The sequence below is a fragment of the Anopheles maculipalpis genome, chromosome 3RL (genome assembly GCF_943734695.1).
Source record: "Anopheles maculipalpis chromosome 3RL, idAnoMacuDA_375_x, whole genome shotgun sequence".
Taxonomy (NCBI): domain Eukaryota; kingdom Metazoa; phylum Arthropoda; class Insecta; order Diptera; family Culicidae; genus Anopheles; species Anopheles maculipalpis.
In genome coordinates, this window is record NC_064872.1 from 53098715 (window position 1) to 53116346 (window position 17632).

Here is a 17632-nt window from a genome sequence, read left to right on the forward strand (position 1 = left end):
TGCGGATGAAAGTGTAACATGTTTTTGCTTTGCGGTGGCTCTATTGTTTTGCTGCACGAGACTGCAGGCCGTCTTTTCATACATTGCAGTATGCAATAAATCTGTTTGAAGAGTTCCGTAGTGGTTTTGGGGTGCGGCAGTGGCCCTGAGGCCATTTGCAGTCTCGAGACACATCTCGAGGAAGAGGTTTTTGAGGCCTGATTTATAACGTTTCAAAAATTGTTTGGAATTTTAAAATAATGTTTGTTATAATGTGGTAAAATCCATTAACAAAAAGCGCTGTATGATGACGCAATTTCGCAACCATTCCAATGAATGAATGTATTAGTCAAGAACCAGTTTTTTTTTTCTTCTCGAGAGTCCTTTCATGCACTCCCTGCCTCCAGCTACAAGTTAAAGATAGTTTGCAGCATTGTAACACCCCGTTCCCGGTTCGAAGCTAGTTAGTTCAATCATGTGTGAAGCTTTCTAAAGTTGCTATAGTCACCCACCATTGTTCGCACTCCCTTTGCTCCTCTCCTCCCTTCTAAACCACAATAACGGGGCAGACAGCATTAAAGTTCAAGTTCTGCTTATTCGCATGACAATTACAACTTAATTCCGCAAATTCCACGCACGGAATCTGACTGCACGGAAATATACAGGAAGTTAGAAAGCGTCCTCCAACAGCACACAACCGATCATACAGAAAGTCAGCAGTGATCAGCGCAAATACGTGGGAGTGTTTCATTCCCCAATACCGGTGACCTCCTCACGAAGATGTGGGCTTTTGTTTTCCATACTCCGCAACGCGGAACTATTCGGCACTTTTGACGCCTTGGTGCATTGAGTGTGTGTTTCGAAGGCTAACTTTCGACACCGCCGGCCACCCCAACGATCTAACGAACTCGTGTGTAGGAGCATCAGTGATGGTAGTCGATGGTCTGCGTTTATTCGATTGGAATTCATCTCCATACTCTACACCAGTCTCCGGTCCAGGTCCAGATGGACGTTTAGAATAGCACAGCAGGAAGTTTGTATTTGTTGTTAGAGTGGCGTTCGTTCGCCCACAAGCAGGGAGGGTTAGCTGTCCACTGGACTCTGAATTTGAGCAATCAGCCGGCTACGCTCTCACAGGTACGGCTCAGTACACACCTGAAGCTACGACAACAACTTGTAGATGGAGAGATAGGCACAACGACAACACTGGTCCGATGCTGCCACTGTAACCATTTTTCATGCATCGGCGAGTTTGATCTCAATATGCATACCACCATCGGCCGGGTCCGTCATCAGCTGATGCATGGAAGTTGGCCTTCCCCGTCCTTTTCTGGAGCGCCACAGGAGATTGCTAGCAGTGGGAAGAGATGAGGTACAACAAAAGCATCCAATTTCTCACATCCGTCGGTTTCGTACGTCTTTGCTGCGCACCGTTGCACATTAGGCCGGAACCGATGCGGGCGGGAACTGTGGGTGTACAGACGGTGCGGTGTCACTCGTAACGACAAATTTATTGTCACACTCAAGAAAAAGAAGGAAAAAGGCACACTTATTGTGGAACAAATCGTGTGTCCTGCTTTAGATGGCAAAATACCGGAGACTCACAGTTTTTTTTATGATTAGGAACGTTTATCGTGGGAATCTTTAGTAATTAGATGCAAATGTATTTTGTTTTCTTATTTTGTTATGTTCTTCCCATAGAATATTATGATTCAAATGTGGATGTTATGATCATTTTTGTATACTGTTTGGAATGCTATCATTTTTATTATAATCTGTAAAAGAGTTCAAGATCGTCTCTGCCGTCTTAACGTTTGCTTTAGGACAAATATGCTGGTTTTACACTATTTGCTGTATTTTTGGGGGTGGCTAACGTGAAGAACTGACGCTCCCTAAGTGCTTGGGTGTCTCTGTCATAACCTAAAATATTTGGAGTACGCCGTCAACGTCTTGAGTACAAGATGGTTTCCTTCAAGATAGCTTCGGATCCTATAAAAAGAGTTGGATATCATGCCGTGTCCCATTATCAGTTGAATTTAAGCTAAAAGATGCCTAAAACAGTCAAGAAACTACGTCTTTACGTCGGATATGTTCACTCTGTAGGCTCTATATAACAGGTTGGCTGATAAGTCCCCGGTCTGACACATAGATGGCGCCGCTAGTATTAAATGCATATTATTTTTATATAGTACCAACCTTCAAATGATTCGTGTCAAAATTTGACGTCTGTATGTCAATTAGTTTGTGAGACAGAGCGTCTTTTGTCAAGCAACTTTTGGTTGCTTGACGAACGAAAAAAGAACGAAGAAGAAAAAAGTGTTGTTCCACCAAGCCAACGCACCGTGCCTCAAGTCATTTAGAACGATGGCAAAAATTTATGAATTGGGCTTCGAATTGCTTCCCCACCCACCGTATTCTCCAGATCTGGCCCCCAGCGACTTTTTCTTGTTCTCAGACCTCAAAAGGATGCTCGCAGGGGAAAAACTTGGCTGCAATGAAGAGGTGGCCGCCGAAACTGAGGCCTATTTTGAGGCAAAACCGAAGGAGTACTACCAAAATGGTATCAAAAAATTGGAAGGTCGTTATAATCGTTGTATCGCTCTTGAAGGGAACTATGTTGAATAATAAAAACGAATTTTGACAAAAAAATGTGTTTTTCTTTGTTAGACCGGGGACTTATCAGCCAACCTGTTACCGAGCGAAATAGTAGAAGATCAAGCTCCTACCGGATTATACCCGATGCGAGTTCTGCCTTCAGTATAACATCTGATAAGGGTAAGATTTTGGTCAGAACACAGTCTTCTAGCAAATGTCGTGCAACTGATGAACAGAGACTTTATCGTTTGCTGTTTTTTTTTTCATTATGAATAATACATTTGCCTCGTCGTCGATCAAAAAGGCTTTCTCCTGAGTTTAGCAACCACCAAAGGACATTTTAAGGCAAACCTTTCAAAAACAATCATAGCCAAGCTCACAGGCAATTGCCGAGAGGTCTCATATGAAGAGAGATATGTCAATATTTCTTGAACGTAAGGATTCGAGCAAATTCTATTCCACCGATTCATCTGTTCCATCTCCTTTTTGATTCATGAATCATGATCAAAAAGCACTTTTCGAACTGGGTTGTTTGGTATCATTTTCATATCTTAAACTTAGCTACCATTACTCAACCGAAAAAGGAAGCTCTACTACGGTTCGTAATGGTTTTTGCTTAATTAGTCATCTGCTAGACAACAATCAAATGATTGATTAAATTAATAAACCATTTTCTCCCTTAATCCCTCTTAATTGTGAGCCTAACAGTTTATGACGACCTGCTGACTTAGGTCCAGTTTGAAACTGCTCACAAAGGCATGCAACTCTTAGCAATCACTGATAACGATCATCTAATGAAAACGTTATATCCCGATGGTGGTAGGTGGGTCCCCTGAACAATATCTAGGCTCACAAAATATCCGCCTCGAAGTGGCGTGATTGAAAATAGTTTTGTTGTGCTGCAATTTTCTTACCCTTTGTTTCCAGCATTGTGTTGTGCCTCATCGGTGGCCACCCTATTGCTACTTTCGTTCGCCAATTTGTTTTGCGCCCTCCGGTAAAGTGCGCTGCACCGCACTGCTTCTTATCGGAACCAATCGAGTAGACTTTCCGCACAGGATACACTTGGTGTACTTTCGAACAGTTCGTGTAAACGTTAAATCTTGGACAGCTCTTGGACAGCTTGGATGAGCTGGCATGCAGTTGCAGGCTGCACGCTGTGATGTTATGATACGAAGATGCATGACTAAAGTGATTGGTGTTGTTGGTGGCCAGCGGTGTTCAATCCGTGTACCACGGGAATGGATGCTGGGTTGGAATGGAGCTTTTGCTTTATACGTCGTTTGTCTTTTGCCTTTCCAGTCGTTTTTTCGCTGCCGTGAGTGTTGTTTCCTTTCCTGTTAGCACTTTGTCGTTGTGATGCTTATTATTGAACGGTGTGTGAAAATGTGATTAGTGCCATCGTGGAACACTAGATGGCACACACTAGTGAGACAAAGTGTGAATGAGAAGTAAAGCAAAAATTGCGTCCTCGTTATGCTCCAGAATTGATAATTATGTCGCGCTGTCATCGAACTCAACGAGTCGCACTTGCCGCACCAATCGATGGCAATAAATGGAAGAAGGTGCACTGCATCGGTGAAATGTTGCCGTACCATCGTCGCTGGGCTAAGGTCATTGGAGCACCCGAAAGCGTATTGTTATCGGTAGTGCATGGGCAGAACGAATCGTGGTGCAATTCCACCAAGTGCATCGGATCGACCGATCATCACCGGATCACCGGGAATGCTAATCACCGTGGCCCTGTGACCAGACGAGCGTGAAGCAATCTTCGCGGAGACACAGAGCCTCCCAATGGCCATTGTTTTGTTTTTTTTTTGTAGCTACTTCTTCGATGTGGCTATGAAATTGAGATGAGGCCACGCGGCGGTTAAGCGCGAGAGCAAAAGTGTGGAAGAAAAGTGTCGATACATGCGCATGTGTGTGTGTGTATGTGCCAACGCTTAACCAGTCCGACTGGGAAACCCTCCGCAATCGGGTGAAGTCAATAGACGAAAAACAATCACTTGTCGATGCGACGCAAACACAGGCTTAAAAGCACACCATAATTACCGTGAGTTGAAGGAGGTGAAATGTAATCGGCATCCGTAGTAGATCGTTCCCCTGTTTCGCGAGTGTACGCGATTTGGTTTGTTTTGTTCCCTCGGCAAACAAATGGAGTGTCAACAAACTATTGCACACGTAATCTAAGCCCACAAACCGGAACCGTTCACAACATTTGGGGCGACAAAAAAAAAAGCATCACCGAAAAAAGTGAAATAAAAAAAAAACATTTACAAACGATTAGCGCGGAAGCGAACCGTACGCACGCTTCGACAGCTGTTTTGTAAAAATTATTATGTGCCAATGTTAGTAAAAGTTTTAATTTAACTATCTCCTCTCCCTCGTTGGGACAAAAAAAACACCATCCCGTTTCGGTGAAGTTTGGTGTGGACAGTTTTATACAGACAGATAGGCAGTAGTTAGTGGTAAGAACGGCCATTATATTGGCCCTTAGTTTTTACAACGTACAACCGCACACGTTCGATCAGTAACAATGAGGAAAATGGACGTCAACAATGCAAAATATTTGCTCGATTATCTCTACTACACGAGAGATGACGAGCAGTTTCGTTTCTACAAGAAGGTAAGCAATGGAACCGTCTGTAAATCGCAATACTTGCAATGGGATTGTAGCTTGGAAAGAGTTGTTCGAAACTGCGAACATGTTCAAGATTTGTTTTAGTTCAAGATTAGAGCAAGATTTACTTTGTGTCTGCAGAGTTCGTGTTCAGTGCAAGGGCTGCACAAACTCCGATACCGTGGTCGTGGAGCGATATCAAAAGGATTGGCGGGAATAGAGGTGCAGGATACCGGTCTTGGTATCCCTTAGTATGGCCGATCATACGGCAGGATCGGATGATTATCCAATTACGTGGTACCGGCAAGTCTTTCGGCAATCCATTAGATAACCGGCGTGATCTTAGAAGGTCGTTAAGCCAAGAAGCAGAAAATAACTTTCAAGAAATCCGTTTGCCATGTCCAATTTTGTTCAGTAAGTTTTGCTGTGATCATGAATTTCTTTGAGCAATATATTAGCCTTCTTATCTTCCTGTTGAGATTGCTAGCAGACAACTCATACTGCTCTTTGAACGATATTTATCTTTTTATTTATTTTCTTTTATATTTTTTGTTAACTACAAGCAAAAGAATTACGAAAAAAATAATTACAGAACAAGAAACTCAAGACTTAGTATGTCGTTAATTGAAAAATTAGTCAAAAATCAAATTGTCTTTTTCGAAGCAAAAATCGTGATAATATGTTTGATATAATACTTTTTTTTTGGCTTAACGACATACAGGGCGTTCGGGATAATTTTGACAATCACCTACGGAGAAAGAAAAAAAAATTTATGGCAAAATCAATCATCAGGGAATTTTTTTGTTTGTTTGTTTTAGAAATAGTAGCTTACCATGTATTTTATTCATTTTATTCAAAATATCCGCCCTCGGCTTCTATTACGGCCTCCACCCGTCTCCGGAACCGGCTACAAGCCCTGGCGACAGTTTCGCGGGGTTGGGCCGCGAAAACGGACCTGAGCTCCGCCTTGGTGTTGCTGGAGGTTCTGTTGATGTCCCGTTCCACCGCGTCCCACACGAAATAATCCATTGGATTAAGATCCGGGGAGCTGGGAGGCGCGGTGAAGCCGTAGAAATTGGTCGCCAACCACTTTATCGTTTTGGAGGCTGTATGGCAAGAAGCGGAATCCTGCTGGAACACGTACGGTCTGCCGTTCGCCACTCTCGTGATCCAAGGCTTTACGACGGTGTCCAGCATCGAAATGTACCCGTCCGCGTTCAGCCTCAGCCCCTGCTCGAAAAAGTGGGGCAGCATCACGTCCCCTTCCGATGACACGCAGGAAAACACCATCACCGTCTGGGTGAACTTGGTTTGCGGCACCCGTGGCACGTCCGCCGGGCAGTAAGCCAGCCACCGGTTGTTCTGGGTGTTAACCTTCTGGTCCTGGCAGAAGTTTTTCTCATCAGAGAAAAACCACAACGTGCCAGGCTCCACGGGATGCTTTAGCAAGTTGAGCAGCTTCTTGGCGTTCCCCAACCGACGCTCGCGGCCCTTCTCTGTCAACAACTGACCTCTTCCGCGCTTGTAAGAGAAGTACCGGAGGTCATCATTCAGGACCATTTTCATCGTGGATGGTGCCACCCCCATCTCACGTGCCAACGGCCGAATTCCGATCCCCGGATTTTCCATCACGCACGCCTGGAGGTCAGCCAGGAAAGCGTAAGTCCGCACGCAATCCCGCCGCTGAGAATGTGGTTTTCGTGCTGCCACCGATTCGTCGTCGTCGCTGTTTTCTCCCAGCTTACTCCGGATCGCCTTCACCGTGTTCAGCGAACACTCCTCGCACTGCATGATGTCGCGGTTGTCGCGTCCGGCGCGGATCATCATGATGCATGTGATCCGCTTCCACAATGTCCTCTTTTTTTGGTATTTTTTTTTATCACGGGATGTTTTCGCTGCTTGTTCCGTACACTTTTAGCTGTCGAATGACGTTATTGCTTGTTTTCCTATGCCAACTCCATCACGAGTTATAAACTAAAATGTAACTGTCAAAATTATCCCGAACGCGCCCTGTAATAGGCCATGCAAGCCATTACATGGCTTACTAGATTTGTTGATAACTCGTAGTTGGATAGAAAGTCCTCACTACGGGGAAACGGTCCGGATCGTATTTGAACCCCGGTTCTGTCATATGAAGACCGGCGCCATTGTCGCCACACCAGCCCGGCGGTGGCACTACTAGGCAATACAACTTATCTAGATTTTGGTTTTGAAAAATGGCATTGTTCTTTTTATTGATCTTTAGCATTTTTTATTTATTTATTTTAAGTATGACGGCTTGCACCGTAGTGTCACACTCTTTAGTATTTGTTATTTATCTTCTACAATGAATGATAAAATTCTTTTAAAACATACGTCCATCCTACATCCAGAGTCCAACAATTATAAATTCGTTCGAAGCTAAAAAGAACTCAGCATAAATTTTGATATTTTTCATTTAATATTTATTTTCATTTATATATTATAAATTAACTCTGACGTATTGATAGCAATGCGGATGGCTATCGGAATCGGCTTCTTATGACAGGTTTAAGCCCATCTGATGGAACTATTGAATCACTCAGCCGAAATTTTCAAACCGACAGTGGAAAAATTTAAGCTTTTTTATGGATGTTTACATTAAAAAGCTTGTGGAATATCGTATTCAGTTAGGGGAAAATCGACTGTGGAACTATCCAATTTGCTATGAATTTTCTATCGAGCGTTTGGTGCTCTTCTGTAAAACCCGGGGAAGTAAAAAAAATCAATAGTGTGTTTACAGCACCACTCCGTATCAATGTGCCAATGCCTCACCACGGCAATATTGAGCGGATTTTGTCGCTATCATTATATGTAAAAGTAGTTCTAATTACAGTCTAAAAGCCTGTAAAAGCTGAAGTAAAAAAAAGTATTTAGCAGTAAGATAGAAATTCAAATAAATTAAATTTTTATTGCAGGCCGCTTCGGGTACATAGGAAATAAATGTGTTCGAACTACAAGCATAACATTTCTATAAATTACCTTATTGTACATAAGCAGTTATCTTCAGGTACAGACACATTTAAACCCCAAAGCGTATTTTTCCACAATCTGCTTCTATCGGTAAACTGTGTCAAGAGCATCATTTTTTAATATGAAATGTGGTGTTATTATATAAAATATTATACCCTAATGAATTTATGATATACTCCATCGATGCACAGAAGCTTTTATAAATAATTTATTTGCTGATTGTTAAATAATTATTGCCACCATTCCCCAGCGCCAGTTCGCCGTGTGAACTATCATTGAAGTCTTTCGTTTTCTTCTCGTTTCTCTCCCACTCACAGTCAAGATCATCTATATTCCGCGGTGTGATACTATGTCTCTGCTTGAACCTTACCTTCGCCAACGTGGTCCGGTTCCCGCGGGAACTGCAGCTGCATGGATCTGCCTTCCTAGTACCTTACGTTATACTGCTCCTTCTAGTCGGCCTCCCGGTGGTACTGCTCGAAATATCGCTGGGCCAGTTTCTCGGCCAAGGTTCGGCACACATGTGGCGGGCAGCTCCCTTTCTGAAGGGTAAGTTGTTTAGTAGAATTTGTCAGAAAGTTACCCTTATACTTACCAATAAATAATTAGATATTGTACTGTAAAACGAAAGAAACTAATAATTATATACATAAAAATCTGTATTCATTCGCTTAACTTTTAAAAGATTTTTTTTAAATCTTCGATTTCAAACTCTTTTACATATCAAACATTAGCTAGTGTTGTCATTTTGTTACATAGTTTCTTTTTCTTACTAAAACATCAATCATAAAAAATCGATACTTAACACCAATCACACTTTGTCTAATTTATTGTGAACCGTTTATGTTCGATCTTAATCGATTACCCTTATGCAACAGTTGTTATATACCATTCCGATTTGTTGAAATTCGCCATCAACAGGTGCCAGTTTGGTGGGACGTATTGCTTCGTGGCTGGCGGCGATATGGACATCGATGCAATCCGTGATTGCACTGCTCTACATCGGAATGCTAGCATTCAAATCTGTGCCATTGCGGGAGTGCTCGAAATCGGTTACGATCAACCCGCAAGCCATTTATGTGAGTCATTCCGTTCGGATCACCCAAACCTTCCCGGCTGATCAAAACTAAGCAATTTTGTCCATATTTTTTTTAACACTACTTCGCTTCTTTCTCTTGCAGAATGGATACGACGTACAGCAAAGCAGTGGACAGGAATGTTTGAAGTAAGCGTTCTCTCCCAAACCCCAATTCATACGCACGTACTTGCGTATTCACCGATTGTTTGACACAGTTTGGTACAAAAAAAAACCTTCTTCTTACTTTCACCTTCCAGATTAACATTTCTCCGTCCAGTGTGGAGAAGCTCGCTGTACTTTGGTTTGCTGGCGTTGAGTCTGATACTGCTGTGGGTCATATCGATGGTGTGGTAGGTATTGATGACTCACCATGGTGAGGCGGTACGAAACAATGACCCTACCTGTAACTTATATTCCTCTTTACGTGGTTCGTTGTTACAGTACGCACAGCGGGAAAATCAATCGCCGATCGATTTACCTGTTCGGCTTTGTAGCGCTCGTAGTGCTGATCTTCGAAACCGGCTGGGAAGTGACGAAAGCGATCAACGAGCAATACTTCCCCGATCTGTGGCCCTTCCATCCGGAATCGTTTGCAGACAGCACGGTGTGGTTTAATGCGCTGGTGCAGGTGATCTACTCGCTGAACATTGGTTTCGGAGCGGTCCCGGTACTGACGGGCAAGTTCCTCTACAAAGGGGATGCGATTAAGTAAGTGTGGTTTTCTTTTCGGACATAACGCCACATCAGTATAAGCTCATTCGATCCTAATTCCTTTCTTTCTTATTAAAACAACAGGACCTCATTCGTGTACATGTTCTTCAACATACTCATAACGGCGATCGCAGTGTTGTTCTACGTGTTTCAATTCAACAACAGCTTCACCGAGTCACATCCCTTTTATCCGGAGCTGAGCACCCTTACCGTGATATACGATCGAGCAATCAGCGTACAGGAGTCGGACCCAACGCTCCAGCGGCTTATACCAGCGCTGTCCTACACGATGATCTTCATTTCGTCGTTAGTATCGATCGTCATCTACATTTACACTTCGACCCGGATCATCCGGAAGCATCCGAACTACACGGTGTGTCTGGCGGGTTTGGTGGTTGCTATTGCCGGTCTGCTCTGTCCCAACTACATCTTCCCGCGCATCCTTGATACCCGCATCGTAGGTTCGCTGGCCGTGTGTGCAATGATATTTGAGATTATCCTCATCATCTGGGTGTATGGATCGAAGAATCTGTACACCGATCTCGAGTTCTCGCTTGGCCGGCCGGTGCTGAAGGCGTGGCTGTTTATCTGGGGCTTCATTCCGGTGCTGCTGATGGCGCTGCTTTGCTGGTGGTCGATCACGTACTATGACAGTGATCTGCTGATCGACTACTTCCCCAAGTGGTTACCGGTTGTGTTTAGTTTGACGGTGATTGTGCTGCTGGCTTGTGTCGAAATCAGTAAGCAGGTTGACTACAACGTATTCAGCATGATACATGGGGCAACTAAACCGTCAAAGGATTGGGGTCCAGCCGATCCACTGGTACGTCACGCCTGGAAGCAGTGGAAATCCGTCTGCGAAGATACGGGCGAGCGTGACTTTACGCTGCGACGACGTGGCACTAAAGACTACACCAACTCGATCAAAAAGGGCCAGTACACGCACTCGCATAAGTACGGTGCATCCTCAAACCGTAACCTCTCGACGGCGGGAAGCAATTCGCCAAACTACAGTGGATCCGTGTTTGGTGATTCGGCCATCGAAGAAGACATGAGTGTGGAAAAGTATCCGCACTACAACAAACACTCCTCCCAGCAGCAGCAGCACACGACGGGAGTTCATGGGGCTTACGGTTTGGATACACCACCCCCGTTACCACCGCTTCCACTTACAGAAACTACCGACGACAGTTCGCCACGCATTTCGGCCAGCTCGCGAAAGTCTTCCCGTGCGACGGATCACACCAAGCGCACGCCAAGCGAACGAAGCCAAGCGGATCTGTTGCCCAATTTGCGCAAAACGTCCGACAACAGCTTCGGATCGCGTATCGACATTATGCCCACGGACGACGAAGTAACGACCGCGTTCGGGCGCAGTACCGCCATCGTGCGCAATCCGCTTGCTAAAGGAGGTCACCAAAATCATCAGAATCTAGCCGCAGCACGGCACTATCACCATCACCATCATCTAAGCTCAGCACCGAACGGCAACGGTATGGTGCCGGTTCACAGTAGTAGTGCCAAACAGAATGCCGTATCCTACCATCAGGATGGTGGTGGACCGGCACCGAGAAGCAACGGTACGTCCACCGATAATGACCGACTGCCGGGATACAATCGGGACATTTTCATCAGCAATGGGCACGCACCGACCGGTGGTGGCGATCATATCTGTTGGCGGAAGTTTTCGATCAATTCGGAAGAATACTCGACGGAGCTGTAAAAGGGGAAGTGAGGATGCTTCCTGTTAATGTTAATGTTACTGTTACAGTTTTCTTTTTTCTTTGTTCGTTTCGTATTCTTTTGTTGCATGCGTTTAACGTTTCGTTTTGTACATAGTAGACAAGTGCTAGCTAGACGAGCAAAAGATAAAACTAAAAAAAAAAAACACTTCGCCTACAACCGGTACCCTCTGAGGCCCTAGAGAGGTTGGCAATGGGGGTATCCGGATGAGGGGGCAGGTAATGTAGGCAAGGGACTGATTTCATGTGGGCATGTGTTCGTTCATAAGTGGGGAAAGGGTTAGAGAAGGACGGGTTTTTCGTTAATAAGAAGCGAAAAAAAAAGATCGTTTGTGGATCGGGTTCGTTGTATTACTATTTATTCGAATAGCAGAATCCTCATTCGAATGGGCGTGGAAAAATAAAATTTGCATGCCAAGTAGAATCGTTTAAGCTTAAAATAAAATATAAAACTTGAAACCACACAAAATACACTGTCTGTGCGTCATCGTTACCAATGCGAGAGAATTGTGCTTGGGAGCGGTCTTTTCGATGGCTTTACTCGAGAAACTGTCACAAAATTGAGTGATTCAATGTAAAGAAAGGCATCAATTTTGCAGCACTTAAATAGCCGTTAAGTAGTGTTTGTTGGCAGCGATGAAGGAGCTGATGTGCAAACAACTGGTTTAAAGTAATATAGCTGTGTTTAAGTAATCGGGTGTACTGAAGAATTGTAGCATTCCTAAAATTCAATGGACAACCAATACAATTTGTTCACCTGCTTTTGAGGTAAATATTACGTTATCGTTGATATATTTCACGGGAATTATTGTACATAACCGATGGGTATGAGTGCGATCGGCGCTGGAAGCGAGCGGCTTAGAAGCGGATAATAATAAAATGGTTACGTTGAAAATGCTGCTTGAGTGTGTAACGTTTTCTTGAAATCCGTAAATAAACGTAGAATTTGAAATTGAAATTAAATTAAGTAGATCATTTTATGGAATAAATTTCGCTCGAGTTTTGTGTTCAAAAAGTATTCTACAAATATATTTCGACTCGCTCCTGAGCATCCTTACGGCAATTACCTAATTATCTTGGTTTTCATATAAGGTAGCATCGTAAAAGTGGATACAATTTACTAATGTAATAAAATTGCAACTAGGTTTGAATATCTGTTAGAAGTATTTCAGCATAGCTCTTGATAACGCTAGACCGTAGACGCTTTTGGAAATTTGGTGCAGGCCGAACGCACAACGTCATCCGACATTTCGTCCCAGATCTTAAACAACCATCTCTTGAATGCGTCCAAATTCAAATTTTTAACCTCGCCCAACTTGCCAAGCATATGCTGAAGTCCGGATATGCTGAAGTCCAACGGGTTCAAATCTGGAAACGCATCAGGCCATTCCGATGCTCTTATGAAACATGACAAATGCTCCTTGTGCTACTCCTGAACGATCGTATCACCAAACAGCTCAGCTAGCTCGTGGGTTATTCTCCTTCGCCACCACCTAACCGCATCCGGTAAGCAGGTATTTTATCTTCGTCGGATCAATCCTCAATCCAATTCTACTGGCCTCGCGTTTCAGTCGGGTGTACGCCTTGCACACCGCAGCAGATGTCCGTCTGACGATGTCAATGTCATCAGTAACGCTAGGAATTTCAATTAACAGGTGAAAATTGTGCCTTGGATGTCAAAACCCGCGCTGTGCATAACATATAAGAGACAACACTTTTTGGAGGTCCAGGTCTTTCTCTAGAATTGAGAAGATCTAGAGAACAAAGATCCCTAACTTTACCAAATTTACCAAAAACCAATATTATCAGACATTCCACTTCCTAGAAGGTAATGGCTATAAGTATTTCAAGTCATCTAACGCAATATTTTATTGTACATAAGACACATGATAGAAAAACTACTGCAGAGTTGAGTGGATCGTTTGGACACGGAGTTATCACATGAAAAAAATATAAAATAAATCATTTCCTTAAGGCTTTTGTTATACAATTAAGCACACCTTCAGGTGCCAATGTGCATTAGTGCAGTTTATTTCATGCCAGAATAGATTTACAACAGCGGCGCAGCAACGTTTACATTGATTTGCACCAACGGCGATGGCGGTTGACGGCGTGGTGCTGATTCCGGTTGGGGACCGGACGGGGATTCCGGCCTATCGCGATCACCACGGCGAGCAAGATCCTCCGATGGCTTTCGTCCACCTGGTCGGTTTCCTTTGCGCTTTTCTAATTCATTTTTGTTTCTGTCATCTGGATTTGGCTTCGCAACTTTACCATTTTGCTCCTTTTCTTCACGCGAATCGTCCTCTTTCGGTGACTGGTCAGGTTTCGGCTGCTGTTTCCCCTTTTCCTTATCGTCCTCTTTGGGTTGTTGATCAGGCTTTTGCTGCTGTTTCCCCTTTTCCTTATCGTCCTCTTTGGGTTGTTGGTCAGGCTTCGGCTGCTGTTTCTCCTTTTCCTTATCGTCCTCTTTGGGTTGTTGATCAGGCTTCTGCTGCTGTTTCTCCTTTTCCTTATCGTCCTCTTTGGGTTGTTGATCAGGCTTCTGCTGCTGTTTTTCCTTTTCCTTATCGTCTTCTTTGGGTTGTTGGTCAGGCTTTTGCTGCTGTTTTTCCTTTTCCTTATCGTCTTCTTTGGGTTGTTGATCAGGCTTCTGCTGCTCCTTTTCCGTTTCCTTACCGTCCGCTTTCGGTTGCTGATCAGGATTTTCCGACTTTTCTTGTTCTTTCTCGATTGGCTGTTGTTCTTGCTCCTCCTTATCGTTGTCTTCTAGTTGTTGATCAGGTTTCTGCTGCTCCTTTTGCTTATCATCTGCTTTCGGTTGTTGGTCAGGATTTTCCGACGTTTCTTGTTCTTTTTCGATTGGCTTTTCAGCATCAACTTCGGGCTCCTCTATTGGTTGTGGGGCCTTATCTTCCAGTGGCTTTTCTTGTTGCGGTTGTAGCAGCTGCCACAGACGTTCGTCCACCTCATTAAACCGATCGCTCGATGAGTCCTCCAAACGTCTGGCAAACAGGCGCCTTAGAAATTCATCCGAAATACGGTCAGTTCCGTACAAAAAATTAGGACCGTAAAATGGATATTGATTGACGGAGGATGCTTTACGGTTCGATTCCAATGGCTTCGCGGATACGATGGCCGCAAGCGCCACCACCAACAATACAGTAGCTTGTTTCATTTTATACAACTTTGCGTATCTTTTTTCGATAGAACTACTGGTTGCTACTGATATCGATTCGCTTGCGAAAGTCTCTTTTTATACGCTCGTCTGCTGTTAAAGACGATACTATCAATACTTAGGAAATGCAATCAACTTAAAGGAGACATCATTATCCAAACACTTCCAGATACTTGGTACAGTTATTTCCCAGAGCAAATCAGAGTTCGGGTAACAGCTGTTAAGATACAGATATTTATTTGCACACCCTTAAGAGTGATGCGTAAACGGACTTTCCTCTTGGGCCGCGTGCTCCAATCACGTTTTAGTAAATGCTGTGTATGCAGATGATAAATATTTTTAAAAACCATTCGTCATTCTTCGTTACCCTGCAAAGATCACGTTTTACAAGTTGTTACTATTTTTGCATTGTAGTAGAGCTTCAGATGATTTTTGAAGCGATGGCACTTAAAATAACTTTTGTCATAAAAAAATTCCCAAACAAAACATTTTCAAGTAGGCTGTTAAAAGTTTGTATACTTATTGTGTTTGTAGTATAAACCATATCAACGTCCTATAAAAAAAGATGCTTATCTTCACCCGACATCAGTAGCTTATACATATTTCGAGTAGTGGTATCAGTAAACGAAAAAATGTCAAAACTAATCGTTCTCTTGGTCATAGGCCTAAGTGCAGTTGTTATTTCAAAGCCATACCAAAATGAGAAGCAGCTTAGAAACGCTGCTTTCCTGCACTCGGATAGATTTTCGGATAACTATTTGATTCAGCTTTATGAAAGATTTCTTCAGATTCACCCAGCCAAACGTCCCGATCTCAAAGATTCGCTAGTCTACGATTCTAGAAGGATATCCCATCAAAAACTCAAGGATGACGAGCGACCCGAAATAAGGACCCCGGAGAAGGATACTTTGAATGTCGATGATCAAGAACGAAATCATCCTAAACTAGACAGAGCAACTTCTGAAAAGAATGAGTTGCAGCTACCTGCAGCACGTGGAAAACTACCTCAGGCAGCAGATTCGAGTAGTACCTGGTACCGTCCTAACAGAATGGATAGACAGGACAAACCGAGAGCCCACCATGAGCAAGAGGTTGAAAAATTGCTTAAAAAGGAAAACCCACGTGGCTCAGCTGTAGTTCAAATTAATGTTAATATATCTCCAGCTTCGAACAATCTAAAAATTTAAAAGAGTAGATAATCACGACCAAAAATAAAATGAACAGTACGAGAATTAACGATACAATTGTTTAGTAGATTAACGGCACGGCAATAAAAGCAGAATTTGCTGGCTGTGACTTCCGTTGCCATTCTCCTACCATGACATTATCCTCTCGATCAGAGTCCAAGTCTCATAATGATATTCCAGTACTCTAACTATCTTCTTCATTATACACTTTTCGATTGCAATAGAAATTTGAATATTCATCAGTTATTATCAAGTATCAGGTACATAAATATCTATGCTGTGGATCGAGCTTATTCTTTCCAAAGTTAGGCGAAATATTAAAAGACTGCTGATCGACATTTATTCGCTGTCTTTGCTGACATTTGCACTCCCGGATTAGGTGGCAGCCTAGAGTCTAGCCGTCAAGGAAAAATTTAAAGTTTTTTTTTGCTAAATTTTTATTGCTAAATTTGAAGAATTAAAGGGTGTAAAAGATCTAGTTTTCTTGGCTTAACGATCTAGGCTTGCTAGACTTGCTGATACCACTTAGTTGGATAGTCAGTCTTCATTAGCAATGAAGATCAGTGCATCTGTCACCACTACAACCTCTACCTGAGCAGTCACAAGTAAGAACCAGTAGGGACTCTCAAATTCTATTCTGTCTAGCACCTTCAAAAACTCTTGATTCGCTACTGAGTGAAAGTCTAGGATTGCAAAAGTATCCCAGATGGAAAACTCTTCCCACAATCATATTATTGTTGTGGAAGAACAGCTTGTTTTCTTCATCTTGGCTTAACGACCCACTAGGTCATGCCGGTCATTGATTTTCTTACTAGGCCTGTTTATACCACTTAGTTGGATAATCGGTCCCCAGTACGGGGAAACGACTCAGATTGGATTTGACTGCCTGTTTGGGGCTTCTTGTCATAATTGCGAATATTGAAAAGAAAATTCGAAAGACCTCTTTTTCTTCAAGCACTACCGAGTGCTTGCGGAAATTGATCTATTTTTTACTAGACTCCGAGAGGCGTATTCAGCCCTTCTGAGGCCCTTAGTGTAAAATTTTTGTTTAGGCCCTTTCGTGGAGTGCCCAGTAATTCAACATCATGTTACGAAGGGGTGAAGGCGAAATTGAAAGTGAACGGATATCCCGGGCCCATTAGTATCAAAATCAAAAGTGTTGACCAGGGGACAAGGGGGGGGGGGGGGGGGGGGCTTCAAACCGCCAGTATTTACAACAACCTAGGGCTTCCTTCCGAGCCGGGCCACACCCGGCCGCTCTGTCCGCTTACAAGAATATCTACTTCTGTAGACTCCTGCTACATACAAGAGCCTCAATCCAGACTCAAAAAAATATAAAAAAAGCACAGGATTTAAATTGGCCTATAGAAGATGACCCTACAAATTAGATAAAGCCCTAATTGAATAGTGCAGTACCATAGAGTATCTTTTGTCTTGAATATGTGGTAGATGATGCCAAGATCGTGACGCTTTTCCGTAGTTGAGTAATAATTTGATGGAATTATGGATGGATTTGGAATGAATTGCCGAGCTCCTATTTTGCCTTGCACT

At 43.3% G+C, this 17632-nt stretch overlaps 2 protein-coding genes across 3 annotated transcripts in view; one reads left to right on the forward strand and one right to left on the reverse strand.

Moving 5' to 3' along the window:
- The window catches only part of LOC126561516 (sodium- and chloride-dependent neutral and basic amino acid transporter B(0+)), a 40178-nt gene extending 28476 nt beyond the window's left edge, over positions 1–11702 (forward strand). The window contains exons 1-7 of one of the 2 annotated variants that reach the window (XM_050217714.1): positions 5105–5200; positions 8503–8734; positions 9107–9264; positions 9367–9410; positions 9521–9613; positions 9705–9971; positions 10059–11702. In XM_050217714.1, coding sequence (XP_050073671.1) covers positions 5111–5200; positions 8503–8734; positions 9107–9264; positions 9367–9410; positions 9521–9613; positions 9705–9971; positions 10059–11697 — 2523 coding nt within the window. In that variant the 5' untranslated portion in view covers positions 5105–5110 and the 3' untranslated portion in view covers positions 11698–11702. Of the gene's footprint in view, positions 1–5104; positions 5201–8502; positions 8735–9106; positions 9265–9366; positions 9411–9520; positions 9614–9704; positions 9972–10058 lie in introns of those variants that run through there. The other variant, XM_050217713.1, reaches the window with a different exon arrangement.
- LOC126561389 (tectonin beta-propeller repeat-containing protein) overlaps positions 1–17632 on the reverse strand; it is a 445867-nt gene that overhangs the window by 421511 nt on the left and 6724 nt on the right. The gene's annotated exons all lie outside the window — the stretch shown is intronic.